Genomic DNA, 24,572 nt, shown 5'->3' with positions numbered 1-24,572 from the left:
AACGGACTATGGAAATGACGGAGGAACAGCGAAAACGAGCGGAAGCAAACCGTGCAGCGGCCATCGCAAAACGAAAGTTATTCCTCGAATCGCAAAAAAGCAACAACAACCCATGGCAGCTTTTCAGGTGCCAGAAATTATCCCAACACCAACCCCTCTCTGAACCACACAAGTTCCTCGCAAGACTCGAAATATGCTCCCCTGATTCCTTCTCCATCACTCCTCTCCCCCTCCCAGCCTTCCCCTTCCCCGGTCACCGCCATTGCCTCACCGCACTTAACTCCATTCTCTCTCACCTCATGCCCTCTCATTTCACGCAAACAAGCGAGGGTCTCAAGGCCTCTGTGTACAAGCTCCACCACTACTGTGCGGTGCTCAAGCACTTGAAAGGTGCGGTGGAGACACTGCAAGTCGAGGAGATTCCGTGGGCCACGTTCAACGTCGTCGAGCGTCTCTCCCATTCCTTTGCGGCGGGGATGTGGACGCCGCTGCGCCCCGAACATTTGACCGATGAAGAGGTGGATCGGTTGATCGCCAAGCTGCCGAGGTCTCTCTTGCACGTGTTGCTCCCTTTTCAGCTCGATGGCTTGAGGTTTGCCTTGCGAAGAGGCGCGCGCTGCCTCATTGCCGATGACATGGGACTCGGGAAAACCCTTCAGGTGCTGCCCCTGCTTTGCTTTGTTATGGGATGACTCATTCCTTGAACTGCGTGTTGTTTGTTTGTCTTTTTTGTCAGGCTATTGCTATTGCAGGATGTTTCTTGGATGAAGGGTCTGTACTTGTTGTTTGCCCTGCTGTGTTGCGCTTCTCATGGGCCGAGGAATTGGAGCGTTGGCTTCCTTTCTGCTTGCCTGCTGATATTCATCTCGGTAATGTTTTTGCGTTTTCTGCTTTGGTCGTGGTTTATATGTATGATGCAGTGTTTTGTGCTACTTGTTAATGCTTAATGGTGGGAGTAGTGAGAACTGAAAAGTAAATGTGTTGCTCTTGAGAAGAATGATCAATGTTTGTGATAATGGTACAGGCATGCATTCGAAGATTATGTTATTGAAAGTGTGGTTATTGAATCTTTTCTTAGAATTCAGAGATATATCATAAATTTCTTCTGAACTAGTAGTAGGAGTTTGTTGGGCGTTTACTAGATTGCTATTATCTTTTCTTGTTTCTGTTTATTAGACAGGGTTCCTTTATCTAGATGTACCAAACCCTTTTATTTAATAAATAGCTTGGCCATCCATCTGTAAGCTTCTACATGGTATCAGTAGACTCAGTGGCTCACACCCCAAAGAGTATAACCACCACTTCCTCCTCCACCACCAGTACTGCACTACCACTAACCTCTCCCTACTCTTATCCCTCAACTCTCAATATCATCAACTTTTTGGCTCTGGACCTTAATCCAATTACCTGTCATGGAGAGAACAAATGTGGAACTTGATTGAGAGTCAAGATCTGAGTGGATTCATCGATGGAAAATTCTAGCCCCTATACGAAGAATCTCTTTCCCTAATGCATAGGGTATTCAGCTTTATAAACTAAATCCTAAGTTCATCCATTGGTGACATTTCAATTCCATGCACGGATTGTGAGTTGACTCATTGAGGAGGCTGATTCTCATCATCAACCTAGAGACCTTATGCTATGAGTCTTGTTAGGTGTGCAGTGGAAAATCCATGAGGTCAAAACCAGGTTGATTGCATTGGGAAATCCGTGGGCTAAACTGAATATACAGCAGACTAAACTGAACTCATTGAACAGCTTCCCCATGCTGATAACTTAATCAGTGTGGCCTAGCTATCATGTGAGCAATTAATGATGAAAATGCTGTAGTGAGACCCTGTACGAATTTTTTTTCAGATATATTATCATTTTATTTTTCATAATCTATTTAATTTAAGATTGTTAAGATATGTCTCATTGACTAGGAGTACTATTTGGATACTCCTTACATGACTCGGGCAATCATCCTCAGCCCTTGAACTAACTCTTAGTTAGGCTTGATCTGTTTCTAATATGATATCAGACTCTATTCAATCTTACTGTTGAGTTATTCACAAATGTTAACTCTTGCAAACTTCACTGTTGTCTAGTTCTGGGTGTGAAGAGAGTGTGTTAAGATATGTCCCATATTAACTTAAAACATGGTTAAAATGCTCCTTATAAGACTTAGTTTGACCTGATCCATTTCTAATCAAGTTTATCTTTCTTCTAACGTAGAACTTCACATTGAGTCTAAAATCTATGCTATGTTGGATTACTGTTCTACAGTATAAACAATGCAACAAATCAAATAAGCATGTACCCAAATGAAAAATTGAATATAGTACTTTTCTATTTTGATTTTTCATCTAAAGTAATTTTGTTGACTGAATTCAATTGCAATAATTTGAAATTTTAGATATTACTTTCCCTTTTGGTTCTGTGGTATTTATTCATGTCGTTGTTGCCAAAGCTTTACTTTCTTTTGCTAGCTGGTTGACATGCACTTGTTAATTTAAATCCAGTTTTTGGCCATCAAGACAACCCTATATATTTAACAAGAAGCCCCAGAGTTGTGGTTATTTCTTATACCATGCTTCATCGTCTAAGGAAGAACATGCTTGAACGTGAATGGGCTCTCCTGATTGTAGACGAATCTCATCATGTGCGATGTACGAAGAAAACCTCAGAACCAGGAGAGGTATGCTCTGTTTCCATCTCATTTCTGTGCAATGTACAAAGAAAAGTACAGCAAAGAAGTTTGCATTATGAATAGATGCAGATTTCCTTTATGTTCATCAAAATTGACACATCATATATGTGACACTTGTTGATAGAGAAAAGGATCATAAAGTCAGAAGTGAGAACCATTATTTTTTGTATGTGTGAATGGGCATTGTATATAATTATGCATTGGAAGGATCTAGGGGCATTGGTCCCCCTTCCTTAAAACTTCTTAGACACACATACATTTGCTTTTAAAATTATTATATAAAAATATGTAATCTTATAATTTATTCAAATAATTATGTGCTAGAAAATTGAAAATAGGGAAATTTTGTAAATAGTATATATTATGTGATCTTTTGTAATTACAGTAATTAGGGTAATGATTATTCTTTGCAATTGTGACACTCATTATAAATAAGACACTTTGGTGTGTGAATAAGATACACCGATTCATCTTCTGTCTTTTATTACTCTTTTCTCTCGATATGATATCTAGAGCCTAACAAGTGGAATGTTAATATGTGACTGCCCAGGACCCATTGTCAATGCTGCAATTTTAGCTCAAAATTCGTGCTCCTTATTTGGTTTTTGGTCCCATACACTTTTTCAAGCTGTGCTCTGCCTTTTTTTTTTTTTTTTGTCTCCACCATTATTCACAACCAAACGACCACTTTTTTAGATTTTGGGATCAAAAGCAACATCACAAGATTGACCAACCCTCAGGTTTTGCAGAGAACAAAGTACCCATGTGCAGCATATGCTGCTTTTTGATTTGTGTTTTGTTTCTCCTTTGTGCATCATCGTTGAATAGGGTTGGTGATTGACTCAACCTCCCCCACCTATATTTGTCCTCGTTTTCTTTTTTTGGGTTGTGTCACATTATTTTTGGTCTTATCAAGACTGTTTGATACTATTTGCCATTGTTTCTCTCTCCTCTTTGCTTTTTAAAGGTATGTGTTTGACTCATAATCCTGTTCATCTCCTTTATATTACACTTGTCTTTCTTCTTTGTCATCTGTGTCTATTCCTTAGCTTACAGGTGATGTCATAGCTCACTCTAGTTGGAGCAAGGCCATGATTGATAGGATGTGTGCACTTCAAAATAGTGATACTTAGGACTTAGTTCTCTCCTATTGGAAAAACCTGCTGTTGGTTGCAAGTAGATTTATATAGTGAAGGTGGCTTCATGGTTAAAATGTCTTCTATTCGATTACTTTTATTCATAGATGCCATTTGACAATGACCTCTATTTTAGTTTGATATTAAGAATGTTTTTGTCCATGGTGATATCAAAGAAGTTTATATGAAGCAACCTTCAATATTTGTTGTTTAAAGGAAGTCTTTAGGACTAGTTTCTTATCTTTGTGAATCCTTATCTGGCCTTAAATAATCCCTAGGATTTGATTTGGCAAATTCAACATTGTGGCTTAGTAATTTGGCATGACATAGAATGAAACAAATTACTCTTTTTTATCCTTATTCTACTATATTGCGCATTTACTTAATTGTGAATGTGGACGATATTATTATCACTAGCATTGATCATCATGGCATCACTTAGGTAAAGCAACATCTCTTTCGTCATTTTCAAACAAAAAAATTTGGTAGACTTTGATACTTCTTAGGAATTGTGGTACTTCAATCTAAAAGTGGCATTGTGGTTTCTTAGAGTAAGTATACTATGGACGTTTTAGCTGAAATATGACTAATGAATGCTAAGCTTAGTGATGCTCCTATAGATCCAAATGTTAAACACCTAGATTATGGGGGCCACTTTCAAACCTAGAGAAGTGTTGAGAATAATTGTAAATAAATAAGAAATATTTATCTATTACTTAGTGTTATTTGTGATAAATATGTAACAACATATTTTTGTATTTATTACCAAGTCATTATAAATAAAGTCTTGTGTATCAAATACACACGGATTTCTCTCAATGTCTCTCGATTTCTTCTTTTTCAACATGGTATTGGAGCCTTACGAGAGACACTTTTTGTGATTACTCAGTGGGCTCACTGCACATTGGTGCATTTTTTTTTTTTTTAAACACCTTGTTTCAGCTACGGTTTCTGGTGTTCTTCGCTCTTTTTCTGACCGTGTTTTCAACTTCTGGCTGTGTTCTTCCTTTCTTTGAGTCTCATTACTGTTCACCACCAGCTGCTATTTTTATCATGTCACCAATCTTGGGATTAGATTTGTCTCCCCAAGATTGGTCTAACCCTAAAATTTGGGGACCCAATAAATTGGTTCAGGCATGCACTCACACAAGTCTCTTTTGCATGCTCTTTTCTCTTTCCTCACCACGCCCTCAGCTGTGTGGCGGCATGTGAGAGCCTATTTTTGGCCGCTGTTGGTTTTCTAGACATGAAGTAACCTCATAGTTTTGTTGCTTGGAAGGTGTTCTGGATGTGTTTGTTGTTTATAGAAAATTTTGTATGGTTTGACAATTTTCCATGTCTAATTTGGTAGATTTAGCATGACCAATCAGCAGTTTGGCATATTCCGAAGTGAAGCGTATTATTTTGTTTTCTATCATCATTCTTCTGTTGGAAGTATTTATTCGGTTGTCTACGTCAATGATATCATTATTACTAATAGTAATTATCATTGTATTACATAGGTTAAACAACAGTTTTGTCTGTATTACTATTTCTAGACATGAGACCTTGGCAGACTCAAATATTTCGTGAGAATTGAAGTGACACAATCTAAACATGATGTTATTATCTTTTAGAAGAAATATGCAATGAATTATCTTGAAAGAGACAAAATTGATGAATGCAAAGTCTGTTGATACTCCTATAGATTCAAATACTAAGCTTATACTGAATCAAGAGGAGCCTTTTGAAGATCCAGAAAGATACAAATGATTGATTTGAAAAATAAATCACTTCATTGTCACTTAGTTTGGTATCTCATTTGCAGTGAGTGTAGTAAGTTAGCTTCTTTACTTTTTATGTAAGAAAAATTGAGACATAATTGTTCATCTTAAGAAACTTACATCTAACTCATTCCCAAAAGATAACTCATAGGAGAAGTATTTTTGACTTTATTTCTAATCAACATGAGACATCTTAACATACATCCTTTATGCCTAGGGCTAGACATTTGGTGTGTGTAGTTTGCAAGATTAGACATCTGTGGGTGGTCCAACAAGACTAGACATCTATGGACTGCTCAACATTCAAAATGAATAGGCTCTGATACCATATTAAAAAATTTGGGTCTAATTCGCTTTCAAACATGGTTGTTAAGATTGCGATTTTACACATTAGATCATACGATTTTACAATATTCTCATGCCTTAGCGATTCCGATCACACTCTTTGACTTGTTTTGTTAGGATCGGTAGGATTGTAAGATCTTACTTGTAAGATTGTTGGATTGAATGATTTTTCCGATCCTGCTCGAACTCATTTATTTTGAAAAAAACTAACAAATCTGACCCTTTTTTAATTGGCATATTAGATTAAAGACTTCAACTCATTCATTTTGACATTTTTCTTAACCTTTTTTTTGCTATTATGCACACAAAAGTTCTAAACCCCTTCTTGGTTTTTCTACTTCTGGGTTTGGCCCTATACACCACAGTTCTTTCGCTTTTGGGTTGAACTCTTGGTTCATTTTCTTGTGGCTTCAAACTACTCCTTGCTTTGGTTCTGTTGCTACCTGGATTCAAGTTTTTGATCTTTGTTAGGTTACACTCTTTTAATTTGTTTAGTTATATACAAAAGTCTTTTAATATGGAAAGGAGTTGCTGGGGAGGGTAATGAGAGTTCAGGTGCTGCTAGAGTTGGAAGCAGCTAGGATGATGCTGCTGGTGGGGTTCTGAATTTGGAATTGTTGTGACTTTTAAGTTTGTGGCTATTAGTAATTTACGGTTATTTTGTCTTATTTTTATTAATTTTTATGCATATATATGAATTCAAAATCATTTTGTATTTTAAGTATGATCTTATGATCTGTGTTACAATTACACGATTTACGTGTTTCCCTAACCTTTTTGATCCTAAGTATGATATTAATTTTGACTACTTTGCTTCCAAAAGCTAGCTTGTAGGAGAAAGACTAGTCAAGCCTTTATAAGAAATATTTTAACTCTATTCTTAGCTAATGTGAGATATCTTAACAATTCACAATGTGGAATACTTTAAGGAATCTCCAAACAAGAGTCTTCTATTTTAAGACAAAGGCCATATTCAAATTGTAGGATATTGTGATGCATATTTAGTAGGTTCTCCCATTGACAAAAGGTCCATTTCGGGATATATTGTTTTTATCAGAGATTATTTGGTTTCCTAGAAAAGCAAGAAAAAAATTGTGGTTGCAAGATCAAGTGCAGAAACTAAATAGCAGTCATGGCCTTAGCTACTTGTGAACGTATATGACTTAAACAATTGCTTCAAGAGTTAAAGTTTGGAAAGACTTTGAAGATGACATTTATCTATTATAATCAGATTGTCTTATACATTACTTCAAATCTAGTGTTTCACGAAAGAACCAAACATATTGAAGAAGATTGTCATTTTAGCACATAAAAGATTTTATCTAGATATATTGTCACAAGATTTGTTGACTCTATCGACCAACTTGCAAACGTTTTACTAAGTCTTTAAGGGAACCAAAAACTAATTATATGGGTAACAAGTTTATTTATGACAATCAGGTTGCCTTACACATTGCTTCAAAACCACAATTTTACAAGAGAACCAAACATATTGAAGTAGATTGTTATTTCATTAAAGAAAATTTTTTATCTAGAGATATTGTCACAAGATTTGTCAACTTTGATGACCGACTGGTGGACATTTTTATTAAGTCTTTTAAGGGAATCACAAATTAGTTATATATAACAAATTTGGTTCACATGATCTATATGCTCTAGCTTGAGGGAAGTGTTAAGAATAATTATAAATGAACAGAAAATATTTATTTATTGTTTAGATAATGTTATTTGTGGTAAATTTGTAATTATTACTTAGTCATTATAAATAAAGTCCTCTAGTGTGTATTAAACTCACAAATTTCTCTCAATGTCTCTCAATTCCTTCTCTTTCAACAAGAAGTATATGAGATTAATTAGAAAATTAGATTATCTTAGTGTCACTTGTCTAGATTTCCCTTTTACAATAAGTGTGTTTGGTTAATTTCTCAATTCACTTTGTGAATGACATTGGATGTAGTGATTTGAATTTTGAAGGATGTTAATAGTGCTCCAAGAATAGGTCTCGTGTATGAAGACAAAAGTCATGCAATAGTTATTGGATATTTTGATGCAAATTGGGCAGGTTCTCCTTTTGACAGGAGATATACTTCTGGACACCGCATCTTCATTGGTGATAACTTGATATTTTGGAAATGTAAGAAGCAAAATGTTGTTGCAAGGTCAAATGTGGAAGCAAAATATCGAGTCATGGCTTTTTCTACCTATAAACACATCGAGATAAATTGTCATTTTATTAGGGAGAAGATACCATCATTCTCACTTGCTTTGTAAACTCTAATGGTCTACTTGTAGACTTTTTACCAAGTTCTTGAGAGGTTCTTGATAATATTTTAAATAGAAAATTGAATAAGATACACCGATTCATCATGTTTGTCTTCTTACTCTTTTCTCCCAACATTATGCATGTTAAAAATTTTGTCTATTTTTGCTCCTTTCATGTTTTCTGGACCTGTCCCTGTGTATTCATTTTTGTAAAGTTACCTTTGTGTGCATAAGTGATTGGGTGGAAACTACTGCTGTGGTACTCCAAGATAGAAGCTTCCTGCAAATGATGATATCATAATTGTTGTAGCTACAATTACTAGCATGGTTATCTGTTTTTTGTGCCCATTGTGAATGGGCATCTACAATTTTTTAACATGAGTATATACAGAAGCAGGGCTAGTTCATAATTGTTTGCTAGGAATGAGAGCCACTCAGGATTAAAGATCTCTTTAGATACTGACATTAGTTGTTAAACTTATTAAGAGTTTCAAATGGAGGAAAGAAATTTAGATTAGTGGGATCAGAAGATCTTGTGGTGGTCCGGGAATGAAATAACTCTATTCTATGCTCAGAAATCAGAAGGCAGATTCATATTCAAGTATATTTTCTTTTTGAAGAACTGCAGCAACTGCTTTAAGAAGGCAGATTCATGTTCTTAATTCATGCCTTGTAATTTAATGTGTTTTGGTATGTGGTGGGAAGTGTCTAAAGTGCATCTACAATAGAGAAGTTACTCTTTATTGTGTTGGATTTGATGTGCATCCAATTAATATAAACATAAACGGTAAATCCAAACATGCGTTTAATGAATTATCCTTTATCTCCATATCTTTTATTTGGCTAAAGCCTGACAGGTGTTTTTATATTTTTTTATCATATCTTTTGCTTTAACAGATAAAGGCTGTTCTTGATGTGGCTTCAAGAGTCAAGCGTATAATCCTGCTATCAGGCACACCTTTGTCAAGGTTGTAGCATTGATCACAGTTCACAGCAAGCCAGCTGCATACTTTAATCTTAATAGTTACCTGTGGAATGCAAATGAAAAATCTTATTTTAATATTTTTTGGTTGTGGCTCCATATTTCTTAACTTTCTATTCTTTGTTGTAATTTTTGTTTTCTATTCATTTTTTGTTATTTTATCACTTAAAATTTTCTTATATCTTATGCTGCATTTCTTCCTAGGTGCTCATAGACCGTACGACATATATAATCAGATAAATATGCTATGGCAAGTATATTAACATTGAGCATTTTCCATATTTAAACTTCTATTCTACATTTCTACTAAGCTGGTTAATGTGGTTTTCTGCAAAATACTTTTATTTTACAGGCCTGGTTTGCTGGGAAAGACTAAATATGAGTTTGCAAAAACATATTGTGATTTCAAATATATCAAAGGCGTACAAGGAAAATATTTTGCGGTAATCCTGTTAGAAAAGCATTTCATAGCTCATATCCTCTCTGCATATGTAATGCATTTCATAGTTGTATTTGTGTGTATATTTAGTTTATCACTATGAGTATCTTCTAGCTGCTAAGTTATTATTTCTCAAATAAAGAGCATTACTCTTTGTATGATTTCTTCAGGATAATGACAAATGTTATTCCCATACCTTGGTATGAGAATATAATGGATGAGATATGGTTATGGTTGGCTAATGAAAGTTGTTCAGGATGATGACAAATGTTTTGTATTTTAGAAATAAAAAGGGACTAATTCAAAAGTCTTAGATTTTTTAGATTCTGTGATTGAATCATTCAATTAGTTCTTTTCTCTTTTGGCCTGGCAGGTATTTTTAATAACCATCTTTGACATAAAAACTATCATCTTTTTAGTCTGTATTTACTTGTGATGACGGAAAAGTTATGAAATTTATATCTTTGGATTGACATTTCTTTTTGGGTTGTAATTAGTTGTTAAAAAGGGAAGTTGACACACATGATGGGATTGTGCTGCAGGATTATTCAAGGGGCATTCGCTTGGAAGAGTTGAACGTGTTACTAAAGCAAACTGTTATGGTGGGATCTCAGTACCCATGTTAATCATCTGATTAGTACTTCAACTTTTCAGTTTTTTTTTTCTTGGATTATTGTCTTCGGTTACTTTTCTAGGAGCATTCTTCTGTTATGACATAAGCTCTGTAAATGGCTAGCCTGGCATGTTGAAGCTCCCTGAAAATTGTGCAGCCAAATTAGATTTTTTGATGAATGTGATTTACTGATTTATTTATTTAAATTTACCATACCCCACCTAGTGAGATATGACTTGATTATTGTTTTAGTTCTGATGAAATGGTTATTGCTCATAGGTTTATATCCTTTTTTGACAGAAATATTATTATTTTTAAAACAATGCATAGGTATTTTATACCAACTTCTAGTTAATTTGAAAACAATGCATAGGTATTATTTCAAGGATGATTTAGTTCCAGACTTCCAGTGATTTTGATTTTAAATATCCATTTGGTTGACTGACTGTGACCTTTCACGTTTTAATACTTAATATCAGTGTTTATTTTAGTATGTCTCTTTGATTGAATATTACGGTGCTTTATGATATTTCTCCCTGATTGTAAATAATATTGTCTTATTATGTCTTTCATGTAATTTAGATAAGGCGTCTGAAGGAGCATGTGTTGCTACAGTTACCTCAGAAACGCCGGCAAATTATACGACTGTTGTTGAAGAGATCAGATATAGTTGCTGCAAAAACCGTGGTTGGGGTATTGAATATTGATGCCTGTGAAAGGGCAAGTGAAGACATGCCTTTGGAAAACTTGGATGAACCTGATGGTATTGTTAAGGAATCTTTGACACTACTGCTGTGAGATGTTGGATTTGTGTGCCAACTAATGTATCACATGATAGCTTTCTTTATAAAAAAATTCCAGAGAAAGAAGGCTCAAAAGCTTTTGAAATTATTACTGCATCACAATGAAGCTTGGATTTGATTGCTTTTCATATGAATAATAATATTTCTTTTTCTGTGTATACAGTTATATAAAGAAAAGTGGATACACTATGGCTGTGATAGTCTTTTTGCCGCCAAACAACTATTGCATTGCATGAATTATATTTTATCCAAACTGGAAGATTATTACAGAAGTTTCTCTGCTCACCTCTCATATCATAACTTTTGTCAGGAAAGCTTTCTTATCAAGAACTTGGAATTGCAAAGCTTTCTGGGTTTCGTGAATGGCTTTCTCTCCATCCACTCATTGCAGGATCAGAGAATGCTTCAAAAATGATAATTTTTGCACATCACCTCAAAGTTCTTGATGGAATACAGGTTTGGAAGCTATTGTTTACTGAAAATCCCTTTGGTGTGATGTAAAATAGTGGAGTGACTGCAGTAACTCACTGTTCTCCGTTTGAATTTTCTCCTTTGCTTTGGTCTGGTTACCACCATATGTAAAATTTAGTAAATCATGCTCCTGGCTTATCTTCATGAAGTAACTCAGAAGTACTGTTTTCTTTTAAATTTGCTTTCGTAGCTTTTGACCCTGTTTAGTGATTGGAGCGTGTCCTCTTGATGTCTTTTCCTTCTATTTGAATTGGCCATCAGCATGCTCTATGTTTACTTTGGCCTCTGGTGATTTGATGACTGTGTTGTCCCACAAACATTTATATCTAATTTCTGATACAAGGTTTATCTTTCTGAACCATTCAGGAGTTTATATGTGAGAAAGGGATAGGTTTTGTGCGAATTGATGGAAACACTCTTGCCAGAGATAGGCAATCAGCAGTAGTCTCATTTCAATCATCACCAGAGGTATAAACCTTTGCATTTTTCTCCTCAATTTATTATGATGATTTTCTGGTCTCTTTCTTTTGTTTCCCCCTATTTACAATCTTTTTCTATTTCTATTAGTTTGTTTTTATCTGTGTCATTCAATCAAATTTGGACTATTTTTACTTTTTATTTAGGTTTACACTGACTTGTTACATTTTTCTGTCAGGTTAAAGTTGCGATAATAGGTATTCTAGCAGCAGGTTTTGGACTTGATTTCTCAATGGCACAAGATGTTGTGTTCTTGGAGCTACCAAAGTGCCCAACTGTTATGCTTCAGGTTCTGTTTGATGGAATATCACTTTTATAAATTTGGATTTTGTAACTGCTTAGTTTGTAAAATAAATATCATTTGCCCATGACTTTTATTTTCTCTTGTGGCAATTGATTATGAAATGTGCAAATCTAATATCAGAGTATATCACAATAACTGCAAAAGATTCTGCAGGAAGTTTGCATATTCCTGATAGCAGATAACTGATAAGTGTTGCAAAAGCAATAAAGTAGTATTATTGAATGACAACAGTACTGTGAGGAGTATGGACATATATAAAGATGACTTTCTTTAAAGAAACAAAAAGAATGGGCACTTAGGTGCATCTGTATAAGATAATTGATAATATTTTACTGCAAAATTGGAACAGGGGTGGATTTGTTGAAAATAATGCATGGGGCTCATTAAGCCAATAGATGGAACTAATTTTCATCTTTCTTCTGACAATAGTCATGCCTAGTGTTACACTTGATGCAGTCTTTTTTCCACAAAACTGTTGGAGAGGTTATAACTATCACCGCTCAGATTGCACATGTGAAATTTTTTAAATTATGGCAATCACATATTTTGTTTGATTTATTCTAGTTGTGTATGATGGCTCCATCATATGATGAAGTGTATGATGTGGGGGTTTCCTGATGTTATATCTTATGTAAGTAATGTTAATGTGTTTTGTAGGCTGAGGATAGAGCTCATCGACGGGGGCAAACAAATGCAGTTAATGTATACATATTCTGTGCAAAGGTGATTAGGTTCTCATTCATTGTGAAAGTTTGGGTTAGTGCTTTTTGTGATATGCCTCTCACAAGTAGCATCTATTGGTATATTCCCATGTGCAGGATACCTTGGATGAATCACATTGGAAAAATTTGAACAAAAGTCTGCAACGAGTTTCATCTACAACTGATGGCAAATATAATGCAATGAAAGAGATAGAGGTATCATACTTCAGTTTCTTAATGCTTTTATTTGCTAGTCACTGTCAGTTGTTTTGGCAAAGTTTATTTTCATATTGAAAAGCACAAATATTTGCAAATTTTCTTTATACTAGTAGGTTATTTTAAATCTTAAATTAGCACATGATTTGATTTATGAATCTACCATTTATTTCAAATAACTGAACATTTAGGGTATGTTTAAGTTAATAGCTTAATTAAGCACTTATTCACTAAGCTCTTATCACATGACGGGTTATGGCATAAATTTGATCATGAAACTTATTGGAATAAGCTTAAAAGAGCTTATTTTGATTAGTTATACGAAGAAGTTTATTGAAATAAGCTAGAAAGAGCTTATGGGGGTCATAAGCTCTATATAAGCTCTTCCAAACTCCCCCTTTAAAATATTTGAGTACATATTTATTATACAATTTTTTAAGCATTTAGTTTGTCCTGAGTTGTAATGTCCTCATACCCGGTTACAATTTGTTTACATTCTATGCCCGATGAAATGTCAATGAATACCCTTTACAGCTTGTGCAATAAAGAAATGAATTTGTGACCTATGAGTTGCATATGAATTCCCTTTCCAAATTATGAGATGAACAAAATAGATTGGTGGTCTTCCCAAGAAATAACATTCTCTTAAGTTTAGTATTTAGTTACATTGAAATGATTTATTTCTCATCTGTTGTGAATGTAGTTCTCAGACCTGTTGGGATCTTTTATTTATTTATTTCAGTACTGCATAACTTTTCCTGTGAAATGTTATCTTAAGAGTTTTAGCTTCTGCTAAACTATTTACTACTAAGATACACTTCAGTTGCCATTATTATGAAACAAAAATGTTTGATATTTTGTGACATGTTAGAAGACTTTTCCTCCCTTGTATAACATCAACTTTCTTTTGGGGATATTGGGTGGCAGGTTAAAGGTATTTCTTATTTAAACTCATCTTTGAAAGCTGATAGTTGTGAAGCACAACCTGCATGCAAAGATGCATTGAGTGAAGCACAATTAGATAAGCAACCTTCTGCTGTAAATTCAAATGCATCCGAAGAAAATCAAGATGATAATTCTGATGAGGGTAATTTTGTAAATAAATCAATTCAGAGTGCTAATATTATGGTAAGGCTTGCAGTTTAAACTTTAAATATCATTGTCTCTGTTTATTGACTGTATCACTTGCTTCTTTTTAATTATTCTAATTTGTTGGTATAATAGGCTGATAATGCTGCCTGTGAAGATTTAGGCAAGGCTTCAGTTCTGGGTGGAACTTATGATGTAGATGTTTTTGATGCCAATGAGAGATGTTCCGAAAAGAGTTTTGAAGACAAAAATCAAGTAATAGTGGGGCTTTTTTTTTTTCTTTTCTGTGGCTTTCTAATGGAGTGAATGACTGAAGTTTATTCATTTCTGTGTGTGAGTGCCTAAGGGTTTTACTTTTCAGTTGCAGGATATGAAATCAATTTCAACAACACAAACAGATCACAACCAGCCTGTTCATCCGGTTGAAACTGACAGACAGTGTTCTAATCAAGTTGATTCTCTGCGATTTGAGGTAAAGTTATTGTTTTTGGAAATTGTTTACATTAGAATGAGTCAATTCATTGTACAAGAAAGTTGAGTCCAGTTAGTCATTGGCTCTTTGGTTATCACTTACATAATAGAAGCAAAGTTTGTGAAACAAATTTATGTTTATTTTGATTTCTAAAATTGCTGTTAATTATCAACCCTTTGTGACATTTCTGATGTTTTTGTTTTTTTGAAGCTTTTTTTTTTCTGAGCCCCGTGTCATCATGTGATTAATGTAGTCCTCACCTAGTGGGATAAAACTTTTTTGTTGTTGAAGCTTGTTTTAGAAAGAATATGGGAGCTTAAAATTTGTGGTTGTAGTGTGGGATTTATGCTTTTCTTTGGTATATTTTTAGTTAATGCAGAATGCACACATCTTTGAGTGTAGTAAAATTACATAGGGTTGTGTTTATGGCATCCCTTGGTGCTTTGCACAAAGGTTGGATTGTGCAGTTGATCATTCTTATGAATATAGGAAAACATTTGCTTGACCCTTCAGGTGAGCCCATACACTGGACGGATCCACTTGTATACTTGCATTCTGGGGACAGATAAAAGACCACAGCCACTTTATGAAAATTTTCGACCAGAGGAACTTGAGTTGTTAAGTTTTGTTGATGGAGAGAAACAGAAAGTAGAGTTTATATCTCTCAAGGATGACCCTGCCTATAGGCATGCACTTCTGGCTTTTGCAGAGGAGTGGAAGAATTTGAGGTCAATTGAACGCAGGAAGTTACTTGGAAAACCTTTACAACTTCCTTTGGCTGTTGAATTATGCTACTTGAGTGAAAGCAATAACCACAACAACAAAGTGAGTACATTGAGAAATTGAACTGTTTTAATGGATATGATTATTTTTCCTAATGTTTATCCATCCTTGCAACTACATTTTTTGCTTGTTTCGATGCACATATAATGTAACAGAAGTCTGTGATTGACAGGGATTATTAAATGGTGGAAGTCGAAGACGCATGACACCCTTGATGGAGATTAGCCATCCTTTACCATCAGATGCTGTTTGGAAGAAGGTTTATCTGCGAAGTGGCCTCGGTAAGAAGGAAAAAGAATACACTCAAGGCTGGAGTCTTACAGATGAGCCACTCTGTAAGCTTTGTCAAAAGCAATGCCTGTAAGTATTATACCAATCATTTATTACTTTTATTTTATATCAGTGTCCAATTAATAACTCTACATTCAGGGGTACCAATGCCAAGACACCTGAATTTTTTGAAGATCTTTTTTGTAATCTTGTCTGCTATGAAGAGTATCGTATGAGAACTAGTAACAGATTCGTCCGTCAGGTTAGAACATTGATCATATTCATTCAAATTAAAATGTGTTCAACCATTTTTGCTTTGGATGTTCTTCCTTAGGAACAGTATTGTGTAGCTCTGTCCTGTCTCTGAGCTAGGATTAAATGTACTTGAGTTGAGCTCTTCAGGAACTTTTCCAAATTGAACATGGTGTGTGCACAAATTGCCACTTGGACTGTCATAAGCTTGTTGAGCATATAAGACCTTTGTCATTGGAAAGGCGGCGGGAGTACATAGATAAAGTAGCACCACAAATTGCAAATCGAAAGAACATGTAAGTATATGAAAGTGAAACACCGAAGGTCAATTCTCTTATGATGTTAAGAAATTACATCATAAGCTTGTTAAAAGACTTGCTGTACTGAAGACTGTTAATAAACTTGCTTAATTCTAAAACAAGAGTCTTCTGAAACACTAGTTGACCATATGCAGGCTTGAGAAGCTTGTCAATGATCCGACTGAAGGCAATGCATGGCATGCTGATCATATTGTTCCAGTATATCAAGGCGGAGGTAGAATTTATTTTAAAGTCTAATCCTTCACGCTTTAGGAAGAGTTAAAATATCAATTTCTACTTTTAGGCTTGGCAACCTGTTTTTCCTAGAAATGATTATTCAATTGTGTTTCAGAGAATATTTTATTCTTAAAATTCTATTTGGTCACACATTTTTGGAAACAATCGAACTTTTAAATACTCTGGTACACTTTCAACTAAGGTTTTAATTAGCTCAATGGAATTGTCAATATAGAAATGTTGATGTTTGATGTTGCTATCAGGATGTGAAATAAGTCTCTAAATCGTTAGAGGACAGTATGTAACTAAAAATTCTTGATTAAATTAGTAGAAATTTTGTTATGGATAGCACTTTAGGCCCAAGCACATGTAAGGAAGGACCATGTCAGTTGATAGTTTATACTAGAAAGGGAACTGTATGATGAGAATAATGAGAAATTGTGTGAGGAAGTGGAGAAGGGAAACTCGGTTGGAATGAATCATGAGCAAGAACAAGAGAAACTTGAAGGAGGCTGTATGGGTGTCCATCCAGAATTGACAGAAATGCATCATATGCTTAATAAGATTGGGACTGAAAGTTGATCAGGAGCCTTTGTTCCTACAGCCATAACCAACAACACATTGGTTTTTATCTTGGCTCTTATACAGTCCACTGCCAGCCCGGCTCATGCTAATACATTGGGTTCTAATCAGAAAAATTGTGAGCAGAGGACCGAATGGGTCTATTGAGTGCCAACCCCAATCTGCCCACTCAACCAAATGGGGCTTCATCAGCATAATTCAGTATTTGGTACCTTTGATTATGTCTGGCTTTTTGTGGGTCCCATTAGGTGCCATTTGTTACTTGGTGTTTGATTGTTGAATGTTGGGTGACCTGATAATGTTTCTGTTGGGTAACTCCCCTCCCATTTGTAATTAGTTATGATGTGTTAGGGACTCATTAGTTGTTAATTAAAATAAGTTACTTACCCTTTAGTTGTTACATTAGTGAGTTAGGTAGGTGAGTTAGTTTGATTAAGGCATGTTGCCTATAAATAAGAGGGCAGATTAGAGAGGTATATCAGGTGATTTGTAAGAGGAAATTGGGGTCCTTTTGGCATTGGGAGATAGACCCTCGAAGTTCTGCAGTATGTGTCAGTGTTTTGTAATTGGGTTCAATCCTAATTGTTCTTAATAAGGTACCTAGTTCCTACCAGTTTGCTGTATGAATGGATTTGATTGTGGTGTCATTTTGTCATCACCATATTTTATTTCTATTGATACTAGAAATTAGAAAAGTCCTGAAATGGTGGTTGAATTGATCGAGATGTCATTTAATGTCCTTTGGAAAACTCTGATAGTCATTCAAGTATTTTATGATTTTCTTCCAACAGTAATTTTGGCTAATTATTATTGTGTTTCTTGTTTTTTCCTATGCTTTTTTTCATGTTGACATGTGTATCCATGTCTCTCCCTCCTTTGCTTGTCCCCCTCATATGCAGAAGTGTTAGATTTTAGCTCTGACTATTAAATTTTATACCTTATTTACGTCTAGATGTAGATACTTTTTTTGGTTTCTCTCCTAACTTCCTATACTTTGCAGAAAAATTAGATTTTAACCTAGTTTAATTCCATACCTTATTTAATTATTTAAATAGGTGAATGCAAGCTGGAGAATATGAGGACACTTTGTGTAGCATGCCATTATGATGTTACTGCCGCACAATGTGCTGAGCGGCGTATAACAAGAGCAAATGCCAGGAAACAACTAAAAGTGTTAATGAATAACATGAAAAATGGTATAAAGGGTATAGCTGGCACTAATATCAAGGTATGTTGTAAGCATGATTCCCTTTTTTGTTGATGCATAGGCATGCATTCCTGGTGGTATTTTGCCAGTATGTCTGAGGTGTGTATTCTGAGTTTATAAGTTAAAATGTGAGTTTAACAACCATGGTTTTGATAGTAGCCATTCAAATCTTTATGGTGCATTGCTTTGTAGGTATGTTTTGTTTTGGTTTTTGTATTTAGTAATAATTAAAAATATGCCAAATTGTTTTCACTTTGTTTCCTATTTTTTAATATTTGTGTAGAAAATGGTGAAACAGAAAAGTGAAAACAAAGTGCCAATTTTTGTAATTATTAGCGGAGACAAAAATATTTTATAGGTTATTTTGAATACTAGTTTATGTTGAAGTAATTTGAAGTAGATATTAAGGATGGTTTAATCTCCACCTGCTGGCCAAAATTGCGTAAACTCGCAAGTTTATTTACGTACACAAGAAAATCATTAACAAGATATCCCTTAAGATGTTAAAGATTCAACGTTGATGACTGCTATGAGCTTTTATTGACATCACTTAATGAATAAAATTCAGGACCATAGCCTTCCCGAGGAACAAGGAAGTGTACTTGAGGATGAGCTTTTAGTCAAGGTTCCTGGAAGTGCCTATTCCCTGGCTGACAGCCTGACAGCTAAGAAAGTGGAGATGCCGCCTGGAAGGGGTTGTAAATAATTTCCACCGTCAACCAAGTTTGTTTTGTTATAAAAGAAGAAAGCAATGTAAAGTTTTGTAGCCGCAGGGTGGGAAATTGCACTTAGTGCAGTTGATTTCCAACTATACTTTCGCAGTCACAATGGAAGAGGAAGATTAGTCCATGGCAAGGAAGGAGCGCTTTGTTTCCATCCTTATTTTATTGCTAAAAGTATTGTTCATTATTTGACTGCGCAGCCTACCGATTTGGTTCTGAGGAAATTCTTTTGAACAGGTTTTTGTGGCGTCATGTCTAGTTGAAAAGGAAGCAAAAGTCAACATGTATACTAGAAAAAATCCCTTAAGCCTAAGGTTAAGATGATCTTAGCAGTGTAGTGACACAATTTCGGATCATCCATTTGTAACACACCATCAATCATTGATTGCCCCAACCAATTATATTTTAGCCATTGTTTTGTATATTATGTAAAGGGTGATCTATGGCTTGATTTCACTACATGACCAACTCATTCTTTTTATCAGTTCTTGATTTCCCTTTATTAGAGTTTTCTTGAGATAATTTGGTGTGACTGTTATGTTTTTTTAACGTGTCACACTTGGTCTAACATGCATCACTGACTCTCATTAATTGAAATCTAAAAACCTTTTGCCACTCATTAATTGATATATGATGAAATAATAAACTAGAGTAAAATAGAGAGATAAAAGTGTAAATAATATGTTAGTGAACATATAATGAAAAATGTAGAGATGAGATGGGAAATATGGAAAAAGAAATGAAATGAGAAAGGAATACAATAAGGTCGAGTATGGATAGTTCAGAGGTATACTGGGGATGTGGAAGATGGAGACGATTGAGAAATTTTGGAGAAATAAGGATAGTAGATGCTCTTCTTGAATTGTGCAAAACAAATAAGAGTAAGAGCACTACAGGCCTCACACTCATTTCTTGACTAATACTCCTGATTATACTTTTGTTAAAAGGAGCTGGGTCGGCACACGTTGTATCCATGTAACTGCGGCTATCTAGCAACTATCTATACTAATGTAAACCTCGACTAATCCTACGGGCAGTGAAAGTGCGAAATAAAAACTCTGAGTATTAAGAGAGAGATGAAGAGTAATAAGTTGAATATTCAAAGATTGTTACATGCATATGAATATGATTTTGTAACATGATTGATTGTTGTATTACCTTTGTTTTACTGTGACTAATTATGAATGTATGCTTGGTAATATGAATAGAGACTCATCCTTACATAAATTTTTTAGGAAACTAAGATGACAACACTCAGAGAGAGAATTAGGCTTGTAGATAGTTCTATACATAATAGACTTAACTATGTATTTAACGAATATTAAAGGTTATGCTACTTTTGTAACACTTTAAATTTAATTTCAAATAAATAATAATTTCACAAATTTGGGATAATAAAAGTTTCATAATAGGGAAAAGGGTTACAAGTTTATATTAAATAACTGCTATAGGACCATTTCTAATACAACAATCTCAAAATAACATGTTAAGCCCTATAGCAGTTCCATCCAACCCTTCACTGAGTCCGGTACTGATCGTCTTGATTATCTGAAAAATAAATGTAAAGGTAAGTACTCTACACTATCAAGCACCCAAATAAGTATAGAGTCTCACCTTACACATAATTCACATTATTTCTAATACACCTCACACAATATAATCACATGCAACATTATCACGCATTTCATTTCCATTCATAACCGATGCACTCATGACACCAAAACATTTATACATGCACGCGTTGACTGCACGCAGCCACGCTCACTGTGGCACTGTGATCACATATTCTCACTATAGATTGTCGCCGGTTACTCCTGCTTCACGGATACCATGTGGGCAGTCACGGGTCGCTCAACAAAGGTAGTGGTGAGAGGTCTAGTCAAGAAGAGAGTGTGTGGGCCGTGGTGCATCCGCTCTCACAGTCGGTATTACCAACACTCTCTCTTTTCCAAGGTATTTCTACCGTTCTCATCTTTCACACCCCCAGTATATCGCTGAACCATTCACAACATGTTACACCGGCATTAATCACACCTCATTCACACACATTGCAATATCAATTCTCAATACATGGCATAATGCCCACAGTCATGCGTAATACATGGCACTAGGCCCTCATTCGTTTGACAGTACATGGCACAAAGCCTACACATATTCATATTACACAACCCTTGGGCCTACACTTATTTGTAATAATCGTTCTCAATACACGGCACAAGTGCCTACACGCATTTACAACATAATTCATTTCAACCATACACAATATTTTCAACATAGTTCACATTTACATTCCTCATTCATTAAGTATTAGCATACTTACACCACACAATCACACATAACGGATTTCCACATGCTATCACACCTCACAACACAGCCAATTCCATCAAATACATCCAATTCCATCAAATACATATTTTTTACCGTCTATCTCAACCACATTGCAATATTCATCAAAATAAACGACAATCAAACCCAAAGAGAAAGGGTAGAGTTCTTCCTTACCATAGATTGAAGACTCACACTTGAATTCAACCACGGAAATGCTCCCTACACGAATTCCGTCCTAAATACACGGAAGAATTCCATGGGAACCTAGGAAAATCACGAAAACAGAGAAAGGAATGAAAAATTAAAACTTAACCATTAAAACTCACCTCCAAGCGTTTCCAACACGAATTCAACCTTCAATCAAGTTCCTGAACGGCTTTGGAGGCAACTTAATCGGTAGAATAGGGTTTTGGGTCAAGAGAATCGAAGAAATTTCGAAGGGAAAGTGAGAAATAATCTTTTTCGAACCCTAACCCCTTTTAAATCCTCTTTGTTGAAAGATATTCTCACTGCATCGACTCCTTCCCTTGCTATAATGAAAACTTAGACAAAACTGCAATCTGGTTTTTGCATAATCTCGCTACAGCGAGACTGCACCTAGAAATGCAACCTAAACTGTGACTTTGTTGCTACAGCGAGAGACCTCTCGCTACAACGAAAATCCTTTAGCTGCTGCGAGAATGCCCTGCAGCAGCATCCATACTTAGCTTGTTTTCAGCCTAATCAACCAATCCAATTATATATATATATATATATATATATATATACATAGACACACACACACACACACACACATACATATTATACCCACAAACATTATCATTACGCATTTAAATGCAAATTACGTCTTTCACATTTACATGTACATATAAACACATACATTATCAACAATAATTAAGCGTTACAACTTTAGAATTGTTGTACATGTTGATGATGTGCCTAGAAATATCATTATGATAGAGATGGAACTATATTATAGTATCCCTTTTGATTTTTCTGTAAGTAGAATACATCATACCCTCTGTGTATATATATATTCTCTGGTACCGTGAGAACTCCAGCAGTCGTGACTTACTTGTTTACATATCACGACCACAACCATCTGAGAAGACCATTCAGATGGACTTTTAAGCGAATTACTGGTACGTAGGTTATTGAGGATTCAGGTAATCAATATCTCGAGTCAGATGAGGATCTTGATTCTGACGACATTGCAGAAATAGAGGAATGGCATAAGGACGACTAGTATCTTTATCAGTCTTTTTGGTTGATAGACTACTTATTAGGACTTGTTATATTTTGTAAATATTGTAAATGAGTCCTAATGTATTTTGATGTATATTTTGTAAATGTCAACATTTTGCACATTATAAGAACAATGTATATTAATGTCATTTTAATGTTTCCTCTTAAAATTGGTTTAATTCTTATTATTTTGTTATTTAAGTTTTTATAAGTTTGAGCAAAATAAATGGAATATTTTATAATTTCACTTGTTATATTCAGTTGGTAAATGAATTTAACTAAAATTTTCCTTCTTAATTCATAAATTATTTTCTTATTATTTTGAATAAAATAAGGATGTTACACCTAATGTTATTAATCAAGCCAATTAGAGGGTGATCAGGACGTTGAACATGCAAAATTAGAGACAAGACCTCTTTGGAATCACTCTTCACCAATATAGATTGAATATCTTTCAAAGAACCTAATTGAAGACCCAAAAATAATTCTCAAAGCTTAGCAACAAGAGGGATACATCTATTTAATTTGCTGTAGAAACCAGATATGAATGTGCCACTACTGTCACGAATTACCTCTCCACAAGCAACGCTATCAGAATGTAAGAAAACAGCCCCATCCACATTGAGATTCAACTGGCCAGCAAGGGGAGGAATCCATTTAACACGCACTTGGTCCTTAGCAACTCTAGGTAGAGGCTTGATAACTCCCCTATGACAATTCAACCAAAAATCAAAATCACACAATATTATAAATGATCTGTGTAACACTTTAATTTAATTACCAAATAATAATTTCGATAAATAGAAGTAATAAAATTTTTATTTAAATAGAAAGATCTCATCATAGAGTTTTATAAAACTGTTCAAAACAATAAATGATTATATATTTATATCAAAGACTGCTACAGGACTAATTCAATTACATTATAATTTCAAAAATACAATCTAAGTCCTATAGCAGTTCATCATTCCTTCATTGAGTCCAGTGTTGATTGTCTTGGTTACCTGAAAAATAAATGTAAGGGTGAGTACTCTACACTATCCAACACACATAAACATAGAGACTCATCTCAAATACTACACATTTACTAACATATTTTAAATCACGCATTCACAATACAAGCATCTCAATTTCAACCACAATCATCATTCATCATATGTTCCAATTCAAAGCACAACCGGTGCACTCACTCCACCAACATTTCACGCACGTGTGCTTACTGCACCTAGCCACGTTCACTGTGATCACAGTTTCACACCATGAATAGTCGTCGGTTACCCCTGCCTCACAGATATCACATGGGCAGTCACAAGTTGCTCAGCAAAAGTAATGGTCAAAGGTCTAGTCAGGAAGAGAGTGTGTGGTCTGTGGTGCACCCACGCTCACTGTTGGTGTCACCACCACTCTCTCTTCCCCAAGGTATTTCTACTGTCCTCATCTTCCACACCTCTAGTGTATCACTGCACCATTCATAGCATTATTACAACAACATTTACACGCCCTATTCACACACATTCCAATTTCACACAATATCCATATTCAATCATCAATTCTCCATAAAAATTCACTCAAAAATCAACTCTCAAATCATCACAATCATACCCACCACACATTATTTATCTCAATACATCAGTTCACACATCCTATCTCAATCACATTACAAAACATAGTAAATAAACGGGTTTTAAAGCAAAATGAGATAGGGTAGAGTCTCTTCTTACCTCAAATAGAGACCCACAGACCAATTCAACAAGGTAAGCACTCCCCCACACGAACTTGACTTAAATACATGGAAGAACCTCATGAAAACCCAAGAAAATCGAGAAATCAGAGGATAGGGATAAGAAACTGAAACCCTAACCATTAAAACTCACCTCCAAGC

At 35.0% G+C, this 24,572-nt stretch overlaps 1 protein-coding gene across 1 annotated transcript; it reads left to right on the top strand.

The window, feature by feature from the left end:
• Positions 1-19,597, top strand: LOC113874406 (DNA annealing helicase and endonuclease ZRANB3). Its single transcript, XM_027512630.1, has 23 exons — positions 1-659; positions 737-869; positions 2,505-2,680; positions 9,096-9,166; positions 9,395-9,430; positions 9,533-9,623; positions 10,162-10,221; positions 10,815-10,995; positions 11,346-11,491; positions 11,873-11,974; positions 12,162-12,272; positions 12,945-13,010; positions 13,106-13,204; positions 14,132-14,332; positions 14,429-14,548; positions 14,655-14,765; positions 15,279-15,590; positions 15,721-15,908; positions 15,978-16,080; positions 16,221-16,366; positions 16,525-16,604; positions 18,244-18,416; positions 18,964-19,597. The coding sequence occupies exons 1-23, from the start codon at positions 9-11 to the stop codon at positions 19,099-19,101; spliced, it is 3,495 nt and encodes a 1,164-aa protein (XP_027368431.1). The 5' UTR covers positions 1-8; the 3' UTR covers positions 19,102-19,597.
• The last annotated feature ends 4,975 nt before the right edge of the window (positions 19,598-24,572 follow it).

This window comes from Abrus precatorius, unplaced genomic scaffold, assembly GCF_003935025.1.
Source record: "Abrus precatorius isolate BTA unplaced genomic scaffold, Abrus_2018 Scaffold10, whole genome shotgun sequence".
Taxonomy (NCBI): Eukaryota; Viridiplantae; Streptophyta; class Magnoliopsida; order Fabales; family Fabaceae; genus Abrus; species Abrus precatorius.
The sequence above is the reverse complement of the archived record's forward strand: the minus strand, read 5'-3'. Positions and strand labels throughout refer to the sequence as shown.